The sequence below is a fragment of the Prionailurus bengalensis genome, chromosome B3 (assembly GCF_016509475.1).
Source record: "Prionailurus bengalensis isolate Pbe53 chromosome B3, Fcat_Pben_1.1_paternal_pri, whole genome shotgun sequence".
NCBI lineage: Eukaryota > Metazoa > Chordata > Mammalia > Carnivora > Felidae > Prionailurus > Prionailurus bengalensis.
Window position 1 is genome coordinate 133,064,800 of NC_057355.1, and position 18,910 is coordinate 133,083,709.

Below are 18,910 nucleotides of genomic sequence, written 5' to 3' on the forward strand. Positions count from 1 at the left end.
TGAGCTAGGTAGGGCTCCTAGGGAATGGATCCAAGAGCAACAGCCAATTTGGAATTTCTGGAAAGCAAATAACCTTATACTTATGGTTCCATGGACAGAAGAGCCAACAGTCCTACCACAAGCACAATTCCAGTCCCTGTTAACAATAAGGGAACTAATCAAAGGGATTTGACTTAATAGCTACACAGACTCCCATTTAAGCAAAATTGAAGAAAAGATTAAATCATTGGTACTTTGATATTCACATAAGCAAATGGCAGAGAACTTAAGACCATTTTTAAGACAAATATAGTTAACATGGTGCCACCTGAATCAAATGAGGATGGAATATATCAACAATATATTATGCTAGTAATGTGTTTTCAGAGTTTTTATCCAAAAATAGATTTGACTGGCAAGACTAAATAAAGCACTAACCAAAAGTCAAATTTACACAAACCATAAAGTAAGATCATTATTTGAAAAGGTCATTGTTCCCTAACACATTTCCAAAATCCATAACTTGTTAGGAATGAATGCTGATAGATTTAATGCAATGTTTATCTAAAATACATTAATGTATCATGTATGTTTGATCAGAAATATCCTTAATGTATGCAATCCCTTACTACTTTTAGACTGCTGTTTGAATTAAAACCTCTACTCACCCTCCTTGTTTTGCCCATTTAGAGGCTTCGGGCCACATCAAAATAAAGGTATATATGCACTTTAACAATTTTGCCATCTTTTAACCTAAAAGCTATGTATACATAAAGAACTGCAACAGTAACCAACCACTGCGGCATAATGCTGAAAGACGGTATCGGTACAGAAATGTTTCAAGGTCACAGGGATAAAGTCAGCCTCAATCAAATAAAATGGGATAATGTATTAAATTAAGTAGTTACTAGATAATTATTCTAGTTTAGACACATTCTGTATCATTTCTAGCTCTGACACATTTTCATCTAAGAGAAGTATGGATGGTTTAACATTTCTGTGTATTTGTATTTGTTGCAACTCTGATAGTTTAGTTTGCTATTTATCCATGCTACCCTATTTCTCCCTTTAGCAATGGTTGTTAGTCTCTGCTGTACAGAATAAGCCTATTTAAACAATTCAGGTTTGAATTTTCAACGAGAAACTATTTTCCACATGAATTCCTTCAGCAAATATAAAGTGTGACATAGCATATTCTTTAAATCATGCAAATTGTTAGATAACTTTGGTAAAAAGATAGACTTCAGGTTATTATGTGTTGGTTAAAAAAGAGGATCAACATCAGTATCACTAAAATTAATGTAACTACAACGATGTTTAAAATCTTAAAAACTTCGACTTATTTTTCATCCTTATCAGGCCAGGAACATGGCACCCTCTTTGAAGAAATTTTCATTTCAGGAATGAGAAGTTTCTTAATTTGTCCAATTTCTGTTCTGCTCCAATCTTCTTTCAATATTTGGCTCATCGAGGATAAATTTCAACAGGGTGAACATCAGGAAGTGGTCTTTGTTTCAAAATCTGTACGTGTTGGCGGATATCATCAACTTTTTCAAGAAATTTCAGTGGAGACTCTTCCTGTAAAGATGTTGTCAGTGTCATCAATTCAAGCTGCTGCTCTCATATTTCTTTCATTCTTTCAATTTGTGGAGTGTATTCTTGATTAATCAGATTGCTAACTTTACCAAGAGCAGCTAAGAAAAAAATGTTTTTCTGTTCTAATGTATCACTAACTCCTTAAAATACTGGAGAACAACTTCCTTATCACTTTGGACCATCTTCTCTGAATGAGATTTCTGTTCTTCCAGTTTTTGGATAAGATGAGTAAGATCTGTCCAGTGTGTGTCAGTTAACTGTTCAAGCAGTTTTTGGGGTGTATCCTTTTCTTTCAGATAGGCACTTTGAAGATCATCTATGGGATGACCATGACGTTAACCTCTGGTAAGGCAATGACCACGAACTAATTTTTTATCTAAGAGACAGTAAACATTTAATATTGTCTGTAAAGTTCGGGACAGGTAACGATATCTGGACGGACTTCTTGCTGGTACTTTTCCATAATAGCCCTTCATGCAAAATTAACAGGTAAAGATTCAATACCAGTTAGAGGAATTTCAATAATACTTCTGCAATTGGGGCACTTGAGTGGAATTCGTAAAGGTCTCCATATAAAAAAGCTCCCAGATGCCTGAAGAATGTTTTCCAAGCAATTTCTACAAAATGTATGAGAGCATGAGTACACGAGGGTCTTCAAAAATACTGTTAGCAAATGGGACATGTTAACTCATCCTCAAAATTGTGCCTTTCCTACTTTGTTGATCTTCTGGCTTAGCGACTGAATATACTTTATCTTCTCCAACTTGTTCAGATTCTTTTATTAGTATTCACGGGGAGGAAGAGACAGAGTTCCTCCACAGGCTTGAAACAGCTCTACTGAACATTGGCACATCTTAAAACACATCCTTTCCTGAAGATTAACTTTGTTGTTGATTTTTTTTTATCCTTTCCTATTAATTAAAAAAAAAATTTTTTTTTCAACGTTTATTTATTTTTGGGACAGAGAGAGACAGAGCATGAACAGGGGAGGGGCAGAGAGAGAGGGAGACACAGAATCAGAAACAGGCTCCAGGCTCTGAGCCATCAGCCCAGAGCCTGACGCGGGGCTCGAACTCCCGGACCGCGAGATCGTGACCTGGCTGAAGTTGGACGCTTAACCGACTGCGCCACCCAGGCGCCCCATTTTTAAAAAAAAATTTTTTTTTCAACGTTTATTTATTTTTGGGACAGAGAGAGACAGAGCATGAACAGGGGAGGGGCAGAGAGAGAGGGAGACACAGAATCGGAATAATTTTTAAATATCAGATAATACCCAGTCCTGTGAGTAAAAATCTAATTATGGAGAGCGAACTTTATGAATATCTTATAATTTATGTTGATCCACATTCTAATGGGGTTGACATAGTGACAGGACTCTTGGAAGACCACAAGAGAAATAGGCCCATTTAAGTCATTATTCAGTGAGTTATCTGAGTTATTTCTTCCTTTCTTTTGATCAGGACTGGGGAAAAAATTTTAAATTAAAACTTCAAAACAAATTTGAACAATAACCTAGAACTTTAGCTGAAAAGTAGAGACATAAGCAGAGACTGGAGTGGATGACTAGACTAGACAGAATGGGGAAAGCTCTTAACATTTTGAAATTAGATGATAAACTTTATATGTGAGAAAAGCAGTGTTAACATTCTAACTTTGCTGCAGAAGTAGTTAAGTAGTTAAGTAAGTTAAATAGTTAAGTAGTCAATTAAGAAGGCACATATGTAATATGCTCATTTCACCAGAGAGTTGTGGAACATTCCCCAGAAAAGGAATCATTTGGCTAATTAATAATCCTTCTCAAAGCAGGAATTAAATGAAAAAAAAAAAAAGGGATTTAATTGAAATAATTCAATGGCATTGATTGACTCGTTTGTTAGACAATAAGTGACCTTGAACTGGAAGATCGAAAAGAAGGCCAGCATCTCAAAAAGGTTTTAGAAAATGCTTATTATTATGTTGTTGTGGTGGTTGTTCTCAGACGTGAAGAGTAAAGGTTGTTTCAAACAATGTCACACACACACTGGTAATACATCTACATGAAAACCTGTGCCATACAACGCGAGTCCTGGTTAGTTACACATTATCATGAGATGGGCCTTCTGGAAAAATAATAACAAACAAATAAAAAATGCGATGGGTTAAGTACTGATTTCAGAAAAAGTGACAGAAATAAAACATTCTGTACTTGGAAGAAAACAGGATGGTTCTCAACTCAATAATCATAAATTGAGGGGTTTATAGCCTTTGAACATAATATACCTTTAAGAAAAGCTTAGTAAGTGTACTGTTAAATCATTGATATCATCTGATACAATTTTTGAGCACCATTAATTTTTCTTATGATCATTCCTTCATATCCTGTGAAATACTGTGTAGACAAATTATAAAAGAGATTGACACATGATCATAGAGAGTGTCTTACTGTATGTAACAGAAACAAAACTAGATTTATGTTGTGTTTATATTTTATGTAAATAAAAATTAGTTGTCTTCCTTCCTAATAAAATTAGCGGCTTAATGTACAAGTTGATAAGTGATAGAAAAATACCTGTTAGCTTTGAACCTTTCCAAATGTTCAATATTATAATGCTCTGTTGTCTTGAAATTCTGAAAATGAAAAACCTTGCATTTTCATTTTGCACGGGGAAAGTTATGTGACTAATTTTGGTGGTCAGGGATGATCACTCTAATAAGATAGCATTAGATGTAGAACATGAAGGAGGGGATGAAGCAATTCACATGGATATCTAGGAAAAGAGCATTCTTGGCAGAGAAAAGAGTAAGTGCAAATAACCTGTTATGTCACCATGTTTGATTCACTTAAGGATTAGCAATAGAAGCTCGAGTGACTCCGGTACAATAAGCTAATGTAAGGCGGCATTCGATAAGATCAGATCTTATCTAATGGGGTGGAAGAGGGGGCAGATCGTTTAGGGACTTATGAGTTAGCATTAAGAACTTTGGCTTTCAAATCCAGGTGAGATGGCCAACACTGGAGAGGGTTTAAGGAAAGAAGTGACATGATCTGATTTAGGATATTTTGAAAGAGTCACTTTGGCTGCTGTGTTGAGTAGTGTCAAAGGTCCCAAGAGCCTAAAGCAGTAATTGATACAAGAGATAAGGATAGTTGGGGCAAAGCGATTTAGTAGAGGTAGATTCTAGATCTATTTTTGAGGTAGAACTAACAGGCTTGGCTAATGAATTTGGATGTGTGTGTTTAAGAAAGAGAAGATAAGCATATATGTAAGGCTTTTGGTCTAGGCAACTGGAAAGATGGATGTACCATTTTCTGAGATTGGAATGATTTCAGAAAGAACAGGTTGGGTAGTGTTGGGAGGAAATACCATGTTTATCATCTGTGAAATCATCACATATATGTAGCCATTTCTAGCTTTTCTATTCTATTCCATCCATCTACTTGTGAACCTGTTCTAGTACCATCTTATTTTGATTACTATAGCATCCGTGTACATTTTTTTCATATCTTGTAGGGCAAGACGGTCATTATTATTATTTCTCAAAAATTTTTTGGGGGGGACTGTTCTTCCTGATGAATGTCAGATTCAACCATCCTAGTTGTTGAAAACACCCCAAATTTATAGGTTAATTTGAAGAGAACTGAAACTTTTCACTGTGTAATCTACCTATCTAGGAACATGGTATTTTTTTATTTGTTTATTTTTCTTTTCATATGCCCTTCAGTAAAATTAGTAGTGTTCTTCATGTGGGACTTCTTCACATCTTGTTAATTTTGTAGAAATGGATATTTGAATTCTAATCATGGGAGAAAAAAGAAGAGTATGAAGATATCAGCTTTGCTGCAATAACAAATAATCCAAGCATCTCAGTAGTTTACAATAACCAACATTTCTTTCCTGTTCACATTGTGGGTCAGGGTAGTTGTGGGTCAGCTACAGTGACGTGGCCTGGCTATACTTTGCTTTACATCTCTTCTCATTCTAGGTCTCAGGCTGAAGGAGCAGAGGGAAAAGAGCAAAGCCAACCACGGAAAGGCTCTTAAAGTTTTAGAGCATGTAGTATACTTTTTCTGCCCATGACCCATTGGTCACAGCAAGTCACATGGCCAGGTCCAATGTCAATGGGGGCCAACTCAGTGTTGAATCACATGGCAACAATGGGTGAGGATGTTAAATCTTCTTGCAAGGGAGGAGTGAATAAGTGGGGATAATAATATAATCTGCCATAATATCCTGAAGGAAAAGGAGTCGTGTAATGTAATTCACCACCCTACAAATGCTTAGAACTTTAGAACTTCCGGAGTGAAGTGGATAATTTTTTAGGATATTGAGGGAAGGAAGGGGAATGCCAGTGAGCATAAATATGATACTTTCACAAGAAGACAAAATACGTTCCTCCATGCACCTCTAGACATTCTCTTCTTCTCAAGGGTCAGTAGGGGTTCAAACTTCCTATAGGGGCTCCTGGGTGGCTCTGTTGATTAAGTATCTGACTTCGGCTCAGGTCATGATCTCGCAGTTGGTGAGTTCCAGCCCCGCATCAAGGCTCTGGGCTGACAGCTCAGGGGCTGGAGCCTGCTCCAGATTCTGTGTCTCCCTCTCTCTTTCCCACTGCCCTGTTCACACTCTCAAAAATAAATAACCATTAAAAAAATTGTTTGTAAAAAAAGGGCCAGTGGGGGTTCAGGGATGGGCAGTCAGGATGTAAATGAGGGTAGGCAGTCTGCTGGGTAGATGACTCTTCTTCATTTCTCTGCTAAATTTGTCTAGTAATGAATACCGTGAGGGGACTACTCTGCTATTGACTCTAACAGCAAAGAGAGGGCTAAGGCCAGAGATTATGAATAGAATGAGATAGAGTTGCAGAGGTTCTTGATTTGACAATTTTCTATGTGGTTTTATGAGAAGGTATAGACATTATGTTCAATTAAATAATTCATACTGTCAAGTGCTAATATTTATCAACGTGCTAATTAATAATTGGATCTTTAAACCTAAATAGTGACCCACAACTTGTATTATTTAGCCTAATATTATTGGAGAGAAAGCAATTTATTCAGCAAATATTTTTTGAGGACACATTATATGCCAAGCATTACCTTAGGCACTGAGGATAGAGCAAAGTATCAACTCTTGGTGCTTGCATTCTGCAGAAGAGAGGGCAGAGACATAGATGATAATGTATATGTGCATACTTATGAAATATGCCAAGGGGTGTCAGGTACTATGGAGAAAAAAGTGGCAGGGAAATGAGATGGGGCTGGTTTGTAGGAGGACCTCTTTAATGAAGTGACACGTCAGTGGGGACCTTCATGAATTGACAGAGTGAAGGACCCCTTCATTAAGTGACTGAGAGGTTATCTGGGGGAAGAATGTGGCTGTCTACAAAGACTAAGTGCAACATTGCCCCGCTAAGCCCAGTCAAAGACCAGCAAGGGGGCCAGTGTCACATGAGTGGAGTAAGCGAGTCAATAAGGGGATGAGATATGGTCAGAGAAATAACCGGGAGCTGTAGGACTTTTAGGTCTTGCTGGAGAGTTTGGATGGTGGTGTTAGAACATTCCAGAACTTAATTTTTTAAAAATGAGCAGCGTTCTAGCCACATCAAAGACACTTTCTCACTCTTTGCCCTCCTTTCATATATGTATATAATGTCCTTGGGGCTGGTCAGAGTAGAAAGCAGAGATGTAATAATACAGTGTATACTGCATTTAAAAAAAAAAAATGTTCTTTTGGGGTGCCTGGGTGGCTCAGTCGGTTAAGTGTCTGACTTCGGCTTGGGTCATGATCTCACAGTTTGTAGGTTCAAGTCCCACATCGGGCTCCATGCTGACAGCTCAAAGCCTGGAGCCTGCTTTGGATTCTGTGTCCCCCTCTCTCTCTGCCCCTCCCCAGCTTGCACTCTGTCTCTCTGGCTCTCAAAAATAAATAAACGTTAAAAAATTTTTTTTTAAATCTGTTCTTCTATTTTGTATTTTTAAGATGTGAAGTTTATTGAAGTATAGTTGACAATGTCGCACTGGTTTCAACTGTACCACATAGTGATTTGACAACTCTTTATGTTATGCTATGCTTACAAGATTAGTTACCATCTGTCCCCATACAACACTGTTACAATATCGTTGACTTTATTTCCTATGCTGTACTTTTCATCCCTCTGACTTATTCATTCATTAACTAGAAGACTGTATCTCCCACTCCCCTTCACCAATTTACACATTCCCCTACTCCCTCCCCTCTGGCAACCATCAGTTTGTTCTCCGTATTTAGAGTCTATTTGTTTAGAGCTTTTGTTTATTTATTTGCTCATTTTGTTTTTTTAGATTCCACATATAAGTGAAATCATAAGGTATTTGTCTTTCTCTGAGTTATTTCATTTGGTATAATACCTTCTAAGTCTATCCTATTGTAAATGGCAAGATATTCTTTTTTTTTTACGGCTGAGTGATATTCCATTATATATATCTAAATATATTCACCACATTTTCTTTATCCATTCATCTATAGATGGACACTTAGGGTGCTTCCATATTTTGGCTATTATAAGTAATGCTTCAGTAAACATAGGGGTGTACATATCTTTTCATGTTAGTGTTTTTATTTACTTTATTTTATTTTCTTTTAATTTCTTTAGTGTTTTTATTTTCTTTCCATCAGTAGTGGAATTACTGGATTACATGGTATTTCTATTTTTAATTTTTTGAGGAAACTCCATACTGTTTTCCATAGTGGCTGCACCAATTTACTGTGTTTATATTTTATATTTTAAATATTTATACTAGGATTCTCTATGTATAAATGTCATAGGATAGGTAGATTTTGCTTTGATCTTTGTCATTTTTTTTTTTAGTGAAAAGAATCTAGGTCTCTTTTTCTTTTCTTTTTTTTTTTTTTTTAAGTTTATTTGTTTTCAGAGAGAGAGAGAGAACAAGCAGGGAAGGGGCAGAGAGAGAGTGGGGGACAGTGGAACGGAAGTAGGCTCTATGCTGACAGCAGTGAGCCCGATGTGGGGCTCCAACTAACGAACCACAAGATCACGACCTGAGCTTCAGTTGGAAGCTTAATCAACTGAGCCATCCAGGAGCTCCTGGGTTTATTTTCCTTTTTTAAGTGATTTTTAAAGAATCTGTATGACCCCTTACCAATGACTGGAAATAAGGTGCTCTTTCATATCATGTTCAACTGCATGAGGACAAGATGGAGGCAGAAGTGGTTGTCTGTCACATAAATAGAATTTATACCAACAGAGTTCTAAGCCTACTTCAATTGTTGAAAATTAATTCATTCTCAGACTTTAGAATCTGATTTTCAGAGTACAAGAAGCTTGATGGAAAAAGCAATTGAATGTAATCAGCCTCTCTTTATGTGCTTGGTTTAAAATCGTTTAGGCTGTCGTATGTGATATGAATCAAAGGGACTTGATAAATATTTCTAAGAACACCTAGATGGCTCACCTGAGCAGATGTGTAATTGCGTGTGAAATTCAGACTGAAACAAGCAAATTTAGAATAAAAGGGAATATTTAATAATTGTATTTTCACTTTCTTAAGACCTTTGCCAAAATAACAGGTAATAGCTTCATTCAAGAGCCACAAGAAGAAAATAGATTTTGGTAGATGGTCAGTAATTTGGGGTTAATGTAGTGTAGCTCATGTGCAGAAATTGAGAAGCATTTTCTTTATTTTCAAGGAAGTCACTAGTTTTATAGAGCTTTTTTGATTTGGAGTTTACTATAGTAGGAGCAGAGTATTAAGAGAATATTTCCCAGTAGATTAGGAAAAATCATTATTCACGTACTTAAAATGCCAGTAATATTGGCTTGTGACTAACTTCATAACTGAAAATAGTTTATCTATGAATAAAGGCTCACATAAACTCGAGGACTTGAAAAAAAAGTAAGTATTTGTAAATAGAGCTACAGAAATTAAAAGTGTTATACTTTCAAAAAATATTGACCTTCATGTCAATGACCCTGAACACACAACCCAGAAACAATATTCATTCTATACTCGAATTCAGCATATAATGAGGGTAGCATTTCAAATCATTGAATCAGAGGGTCCAAGAAGTTATGGAATATGAAACAAACATTAAAAAAATAAGAACTTTCCAAATAACAAAGTTTCCTAGAAAGACAATTATCTACAACTGACAAACAATAATATCTTGGCTCTTCCTTTCTGATAGCCAAACTTCTTACTCTGTTTATTGCATTGCTATAATTTTCTGAACAGTATTAAATAGCAGTAGTGCTAGCATCGCTTATTCCAGATTTTACTGGGAATGCTTCTAAGGGTATATTGTTGAGTATGACGTTGGTTGTGGTTTAAGGTAGGTATATTACTAGTTTACCAATAGTCGTAATCTCTTCTCCCCATCCATGAGAGGAGAGAGTCTTTGCTCTAATAATCACTGTACCCATAGCTTAGAAAGTGCCTGCCACCGGTAGGCATTCAATAAATGCTTGGTGAATAACTAATTATCAAGAGGATTGATTGTATCAAGAAGATACGTGAAGTGTCCAAGAAATTATCTAAAAAAAAAAAAAAGGCTTATTTGAGATCTTAAGAAACATTTACCTAGTAATATTGGAATTACAGAAAAGTATTAGAAAAAATATCCACTAGCTTAAAGCAAGTGAACTTTCTGATAACTTGTATAATATTTAAGCTATCTTTAAACATGTATAAGATCTTTAAATGGATCATTTTAGAAAATAAAAACCAAAAATCAGCCTTTACAAAATCAGACTTTTATTCCCTTTAAGGATTATCCCTTTTTAATTCTTTTTGAAAAGAAATTTCAAATTGCTTTAGGTAGACTCTATTAATATAGACTGATCTCCAAAGGCTTTGGTATTTTAATGAAAACAAGTTATTTGACACTAAGTTTTGGCATGGTTAAATTGGTTCCCTAAGTCTTTAGATAGATGCCGCAATGCATATTCAAAGATTAAATTATTTATTTCAAAATATAACCATCAATTTTGAATTTGGTATAGTAGTTATTGAACTTCATTCGGCCATTCATTCACCAAGAATCTATGAAATGTCTATGCCATGCGTGCACCGTATGCTAGGCTTCTGGGAAAGGGATGAATAACATTAAAGTCTACAAGGAGACAGATATTATAGTGTAGCATAAGAAGTTTTATAAGGGGTACTGAGAGCATCTTGCAGATAGGTCTTTGGAGAATCAGTAGAGTTCAAAATAGGGTTGAAAGTTGGCTTGGATCTATGCCAACCAGACAAAAGGCATGGGGGATGAAGATAAGACACTGCAGCTATGTGCAAAGGCACAGAATGCTTCAAGTACATCAAGTGTAGAGGGAATAGGGAGAAATTCAGTGTGACTAGAGCATCTTGTACTTTTGAAAAAATACAAGTTGCTCATCCGGTGAAGGGTGTAGGATCTTGACTCCACATAAATTCAAATCCTCGTTGTGCACAGACTCACTGGATAACTGAGCAAACAACTAAGTTCAAGTCTTAGTTCTTCTTCTGTAGAATGGGGACAATAATAGAACCAAGCTTGCAGAGTTAGTGAGGAGACTTAAGAGCATGTGTAGAACCTAATATTGTGCCCAATCCACCCAGAATAAGAGCTCAATAAATGGTAGCCATTGTTATACTGGTAAATAGATAAATCTGTTAGTGACTCCTACTTTAATATTGAATGGCATTTGCTTGTATATTCCTGGGAATGATTCATTCAATGGCTTTAAAAAAAAAAAAGCTTAAATAGTAGAATAAGTCCCATACTAGTACTAATAATGAGTTCACCTTTTCAGTAGAGTCCAGGAGTATAAAAGTACCACTTCTTCCTGAGCAAAAAGACTAAAAACATGTTACCTCAAATCACATCCACTTTAGAGAAAAGTTTCTACCCCAGAATCTGTGGTTTATGCAATTGTCAGTAGTAGAACCCTATAGCTTTTTTTTTTTTTTAAGTTTATTTTTGAGAGAGAGAGTGAGAGAGCAGGGGAGGGGCAGAGAGAGAGAAGGGGGACAGAGGATCTGAAGCGGGCTCTGGCTGAAAGCAGAAAGCCTGATGTGTGGCTCTAACTCACAAACCATGAGATCGTGACCTGAGCTGAAGTTGGACACTTAACCGACTGAGCCACCCAGGCACCGCAGAGCCCTATAGCTTTAAAAAATTGAACACAGCATCTATTATATGGTGAACCACCACAAAGTATAAAACTTCTGTTAATTCAAACACATGCATGTGGCTTTGCAAATATTTTTAAATCATTTGCTTGAGTGACTGTTCCTTGAAAGAATAACTTCTATTCGTGTGTCTATTTCTTAGGTCTGATTCTCACCTCAGCTAATTACACGCAGATTTCTTTGCCTGTTCTCTCTTGACTCCACTGTAGTCAAATGGAGACAGATATTGTAGATGGGTGACTTATGGCCAAACCTGGTATTTTTATTTTTTTTATTTTTATTTTTTATTTTAGTTTTCATCGTATCTTTTCAGAATTTAACTTGGTTGAACTGTTTCTTCTTTTTTGGAATTCTCTATAGAGTTTGGCTTCACGATCCCACATTCATCTGGTCTTCTTAGATCTGGTTTCTTACATGTCTGAGCCTTCCTTCTTGGTATGTTTTATCTCTCCTCTTTTCATTACCTGTCTCTTAATGTTAGTAATCTGCATGGTTCTGTCTTTGGTTCTTTTCTTTTCTCATTCCACAAACTCTCCATGGGGGTAATCTCGTTCTCTCCATTGCCTTTGATGAACAGATATATAATTATGTGAGTCTCAAATTTTATCTCCATCACTGAACTGTTTTCATGGCCTCTTCTGTGCATCTGTTCCAGTAACCAACAGAAAATCTCCATCCTGCTGTCCCAGAGGCAATGAAATCATTATGCCCCAGACTGAACTACTCTCATTTTTTCTCACTCCATTCCTTCTCCTTAATTCTGATCTTGGTGACTGGCCCCCCTATCCGTACACTCACGACTTGGAAACCTGAGAACTAGACTAGTTTTCTCTCTTTCCTTAGCCAAATGCCCTCCACATATCCAATCAGTGTCTGATTTTATTTCTTCGACATTTGTTTGCCTCTTGCGTCCATGCCCATTACTTCCAGCATGTCGTACCTTAACTATGACAGGAGTATCCTAAGTGATCTTCCTACCTTCACTCTAAATCAGCCAAGTTGTTCTTATTCTCTGGTAAAATTTCCCTGGTGGTTTTTCATTGGATGTGCAAATTCCACTATGTGATGTTCCATACTCTTGATGATCTGGCTTGAGCCCACCTTTGCTTCTTTCCTTCCACATCTTCTTTCCTGATCACATGATTTCATGTTGTGAAGCTTTCCCTGACCTGCTGACCACAAAGCTCTTTACCAACCATGGAGAAGATGTAAAATCACCCAGCCCCGTGCCTTCACTCGTACCCTTGTCCCTTCCTGGGTTTATCATGGCTCCCACCTCCTTCTATTGCACTTGTTTGTTCACCTCCATTATTCACTCTGTATTCCTGGCATCTCATACTATGTATTCAAAAGAATTTTTTTGCTAAAATATCAATAGATATTTATTAAGCACTTTCTCAAGAATGGGTAAAAAAGAACGACTTCCAGTTTCTTTGGTATTGTCTCAAAATACTCTTTCTCTAGGATGTAATAAATGTGTCTGACTGAAAATTGAGGCAATCCCTGGTTGCATACGTTGTTGGTTTCCATCCCAATGTGCTTCTGTGTTTTTTGAATAGACAATGTAATTATGCCTTGCCTAAATGAAATTGGCTTGATCTCTACAACCATCCCATAAAATAGTCATTCCGTCATCATCATTGTTCTCGTAGTCATCATCCTCATTCCCATTTTATATGTAGTGGGGAAATGCTATGGTGGCTTCTAAGTACACTAACTAGTGGGCTTATCCTGGAAGTCCTGAAATTGAAAGACTCATCGACCAAAATGGCTAGTTTGTTAAATCAACTTAAAATCTACAGTGAGAAGCAAAGGGAATGGGATTGAATAGGTTAAGATATTTAGTGCAAATAGGTGAAAGGACCGCATGGCCTGTGGTTTGCTCAAAGTTCCTGTGTCCTGACTCTCTTTACATCACCTTTCTTTATCACAGATGGTGTTGTTACAAGGACCAGAGTCAAGGGCAGGCAGGAAAGTTTAGAGATGGAAGATCTGTGGTGCCAGATGTTTGCTCTATTGGAGAGAAGAAGAGGCAAATATACACAGCTACAGTTATAGCTCTGTGATAACCTTATGAGCAATGGTATGTATTTTAAGCAGAGGGCAAGTGGGCTAGAATGGATGATACCAATGGGTGGCCAATTTGAGGTAGATAAAGCTGATCCATGCTTTATGAGTATTTAAGGCTTATTTTGCTTTCCATCTCTTTCTATCTACAAGTAAGACTCATTTTTTCATTCTCTTAATGTGTTTAACACATAAATGTCTATTCTATGTTTAGCATGTCCTATAGGTCTATGACATACTTACTATCTATAGTTAACATTTCTTATGAGTTTCATCCATCATGTGTGTTTTTCTAGTCCTTTAATGCAGAAACAAAAATTCTTAAAGAACATTTACATTATGGATGAAGCACATATCTGAGGCATAGGACTATTAAGCCACTTGCCCACGATCCCCACATTTAGTGCATGGGAGAGTCAGGGGTTCAAATATAGGAAATGTAGCACCAGAGCCGACTTCTTAACTACCATCCTATATTGATTCCTAATTTGCCTGAGAAAACACAGCCAGTAAGTCTGACCTCAAATTCAATGCTCTTTCCCCTAACTACTCTTTATTCTAAGTATCTTTGTGGCTGGAGACTGTCTTGTTCCTCTCTGCTGTTCTTATCACCAAGCATAGGGCCTACACAAATAAATACTTGTTGACTAAGAGAAGATCCCAGTTTAACTGCTTTTCTTTTGGGTTAACGTTAAATGGCCTGAATAATACCAATGTAACATTTAAGAAAAGTTAACTTTTGACAATTAAAGTTACATATCTATAGTATTTGACTTTAAACAGAATTAACCTAAAGGGATATGTAGTTGCTGGAGAGCAAAAGATAAGGATCCAGGAACTGAGATCTAGCTCTGATTGTGAAACTGACCCTTTCTTTCAAAGGGATTAAGTTGTTTCTCTGTGCTTCATTTTCCTCAGTTTGAAAATGGCCCTAGTAAGTCCTATCTACCCTTTTCACTAGGAGCTGTTACATTTACTATTCTTCCTGTTACTAGCATGCCATTTAAAAAAGTGGTTTCTGGAGTGCCTGGTTGGCTTTAGTCAGTCAAGTGTCTGACTTCAGCTCAGGTCATGATCTCACAGGTTTGTGGGTTTGAGCCCTGAGTCGGGCTCTGTGCTCACAGTTCAGAGCCCAGAGCTACTTCGGATTCTGTGTCTCCCTCTCTCTCTCTGCCCTTCCCCCACTTGTGCACGCGTTCTCTCTGTCTTTCTCTCTCAAAAATAAATAAGTAAACATTAAAAAATGGTTTCTGCATTATGGATTAGAAATTATAAAAAATGTAATAAAGTCTATCTACACATTCACATAATCAATTAACATTTACACAATTAAAAATTTACACAATTTATAATCTTTTAAAGGCTCAGTTTATGCTACATTTAGACGTGCTTCACATCCTGCAATTTGCTAAGTATTCTACAATTTTCCACAGCCGTTTGACTTTTCTTTTTTTAAATTTTTTTATGTTTATTTGTTTTTGAGAGAGAGAGAGAGAGTGCGTGCAAGCAGGGAGGGGCAGAGAGAGAGGGAGACACAGAATCCAAAGCAGGCTCTAGGCTCTGAGCTTTCTACAGAGTCTGACGTGGGGCTCAAACTCGCAAACTGAGACATCATGACCTGAGTCGTAGTCGGACACTTTAACTGACTGAGCCACCCAGGCGCCCCTCCATTTGACTTTTCTAAAAGGAAAAAAAAAATTAACAGCCTTCTGAAAGAAGCTAATATGAATTATTATGGTCCTAAAATATTTTTAATGCCTCTTTTTTGTTCCATACTTATATGTCTCTTTATTTTTACCACTTATAAAAATCTTGTTCTTGTCTAGGAAGTTGGCAATAATCTCAATATATGCAAGACCATGTGGAACTCAACATGATAGTTGTTCAACCCTGGCTGCCTAGTAGAATTAACCAGGAAACTTAAAAAGAAAAACAAAAAACTGATGTTTTAGCTCTACATCAAGCTATTTAAATCAGAATCTTGAAGGATGGAATTTGAGTATCTGTATTTTTAAAAGTTTTCCAGATATTCTACAAAATCCAGATATTCTACAAAGTACTCTTCAAAACTGTCAAGGTCATCATAAACAAGGAAAGCCTGAGAAACTGCCACAGACCAGAGGAAGGAGACATACTGTTGCATCCACACGATTCCTGAAACAGAATGCTATGGGCACCAGTGACAGTCACAACAAAGTTTATTGCAATGAGAGGCAAGGCAGACGGATCAGGCCTGACACTCTCGACCAGAGTGCGCCCCGAACAGCCGGTGTACAGAGTTCTTATAGCCCACCACATCGTCTTATCATAACCTGGGAACAGAACAAAGAAATAGTTTCCAGATGGGGGTGGAAACAGTTCCGACATGCCTTTGCCCCAATCCAATCAAACACTAATCCAGTTGATTTTCCTTGAACTTTTGTTCCCTTGATTGATAGGATAAGGCTGGTATCTCTTAACCCACAGTGTTAAAACAAAGCTGTTATTTCTCAAGGCTACAGGTTAGCCCTAACACTACAATTTAACCCTTACATTACTAATTCAGTGTAATAAGGTATCCAAAGTGGGATCCTAGAATGGAAAAAGGATATCAGGGGAAAATTATTGAAATCCATATATACCATGGAGTTAATAGCAACATGTCAATATTGGTGCCTTCATTGTGACATATGTACTGTACTAACATAAAATGTTGACAATAGGAGAAAGTGGGTGAGGAGTATATGGGAACTCTCTGTACACTCTTTACAACTTTTTCACAAATCTAAATCTGGTCTAAAATAAAAATTTTATTTAAAAATCTGTCTAATATGGAGCTGGAGTTGAGACTCACTTACATAGCAACATTGTATCTGAAAACAAAAAGTCTTTTGAAATATTGAGCCCAATTGCAATTGCCAGCATGTGTAGTCCTACAACCTGACTCTCAGAAACAACAGGCTATTGTCTTAGGACAGAATACATTTCTAGAAGCACTTTGAGGGACACAAAAATGGACTAATTACAATAAACATAACTGTAATAATCAAAACCTGGATAGGTGCACCTGGGTGGCTCAGTTGGTTGAGCATCTGACTCTTGATTTTGGCTCTGGTCATGATCTCATGGTTAGTGGGCTTGAGCCCCGCATAGGGCTCTGCTCTGACAGTACAAAGCTTGCTTGGAATTCTCTCTCTCCCTGTCTCTCTCTGTCCCTTCCTCACTCATGCTCTCTCTCTCCTTCTCAAAATAAATAAACATTTTTTAAAAAAGAAAAAACCCTGATTACTATTTGCTTCTAAAAAGCAAAAATTCAAGAAATACAAGAAATACTGCTTAGTAAGGAGAAGAAAACTACTCCCAACCCATTAGTCAGGTTAGAAAGGTAGTTTTATTTTGATATTTATGAAATATATAAATATTGGGATTAAATATAATGTCTGCATTATGGTACCCTAGTGGTTTGAGAAAACTGTGAGTGATTTATTTTTGCTAAGAGTTGTTGTTTTTTTTTTAAATATTTTTTTTAACATTTATTTATTTTTGAGACAGAGAGAGACAGAGCATGAACGGGGGAGGGGCAGAGAGAGAGAGGGAGACACAGAATCGGAAGCAGGCTCCAGGCTCTGAGCCATCCGCCCAGAGCCCCACGCAGGGCTCGAGCTCACGGACCGCGAGATCGTGACCTGGCTGAAGTCGGACGCTCAACCGACTGAGCCACCCAGGCGCCCCAAGAGTTGTTGTTTCTTATCTGTAAAAGGAGATTTAGACCTGACCAGAAAGTTCTTCAGTATTAAGTTATTTTTCCTCTCTTGCCTCTCCCACTGTGGTAGGAAAGAAGCAAGGAAAAAAGATACCCTTCCTAACGAAGTCTACCTAGATTTAGCCCAGTCACACTTCTTTTTTCATATCTGTGTAAATCTCTAGAGAGAAGTCAGAATTGTGCCTAAAGAAATCATTCCGCACAAGTAAGCATTTGACAAACAGCAATTGGTTGGAGATGGCATTTCAAAAAGCTCCTTTTTAAAATTTTGTGTTATGTTATTTTGCTTGTAAAAAAGTCACCAATTTGTAATCCAGAATCCTTATGCATTGTATAATAGCGGCATTAACAGCCTATCTGTAACAGCCTAATCTGTAGCCCAGATTACAGTCCCGCTCCCTAACTTCATGCGACTTTGGGTGAATAATTTCTCTTTGAGCCGATCTCAGTTTTTCATCTGTAAAATGCCTCGATAGGACTAAGCAGTATCCAATACCCCTTTCTATTCGAACACTGAGATTTGTTGAGGGCTTTTAGAATCCTTGGGTTCTGGTGGGCAGTATGGTATTGAAGAAACTGGTCTCATGTTTGTGTTTCTAGAATTGGAAGGATAAATGATAGGGGCAGGTAAGCGTGCAAGGAAGAGTAGGACACCCGTTGTAGGGTCAACACCTGGGATTTTTCTCAGACTGGCAGAGGAAGCAGAGCGTTTCGCTGCTAGGCAACCGGTCCTCCTTTGGGAGGGTGGAGGACCCCAGTCGGAGGTGTCTAAGTCACTACCTCTTAATTTAGTCATGGTGCCTTCTTCTCGAGGTTAATGAAATATGTATCTTTTAAAAGTACACACTTTCTGCAGCCAAGGTTTGACAAGCCTCGTAGCTGAGTTCGACTCGTGGTGGGTTTTCTTTTTCCTGTTCTCAGGCGCGATGCGGGCACCTCTCAGGCTAGGCCCCTGCCTCCGCGCGTTGCCGGGCAGAGCTGGACGCCTCTTGCTCCTCGACCCCGCCCCCCCCAGGCCCCGGCCCGGGTCCTTCGCGGGCCGCCCTCGGCCGCCATGGGCTCGGAGATGGAGCCGCTGCTCCTGGCCTGGAGCTATTTTAGGCGCAGGAAGTTCCAGCTCTGCGCCGATCTGTGCACGCAGATGCTGGAGAAGTCCCCTTATGACCAGGTACCGGCCGGATCCCGTCAGCCCTGTGGATCCCGGCGAGAGGCAGAGGGCCCTGGGGGGTTCCGGGGCCGCCCCGTGGGGGCTCCGGGGTGAAAGGCCCGGGACGAAGTTGATCGTGTGGTCAGCACAGGCATCTGGCGCGAGATCCCCTAGAGCCGTGACCGGCACCTCCCCGCCGGCGGCGTCCCCGCCTCCCCACGGAACCCCCGAG

At 38.2% G+C, this 18,910-nt stretch overlaps 1 protein-coding gene and 1 pseudogene across 6 annotated transcripts in view; one reads left to right on the forward strand and one right to left on the reverse strand.

Annotated features, from left to right (window-relative positions):
• Positions 1-1,112: 1,112 nt before the first annotated feature.
• Positions 1,113-18,587, reverse strand: LOC122468117 (annotated as a pseudogene).
• TTC8 (tetratricopeptide repeat domain 8) overlaps positions 18,528-18,910 on the forward strand; it is a 58,525-nt gene continuing 58,142 nt past the window's right edge. Inside the window, exon 1 of one of the 6 annotated variants that reach the window (XM_043556809.1) lies at positions 18,528-18,699. In XM_043556809.1, the coding sequence (XP_043412744.1) occupies positions 18,586-18,699 (114 nt within the window). In that variant the 5' untranslated portion in view covers positions 18,528-18,585. The remainder of the gene's footprint in view (positions 18,700-18,910) is intronic. The other 5 variants (XM_043556813.1, XM_043556810.1, XM_043556808.1 and 2 more) reach the window with 5 other exon arrangements.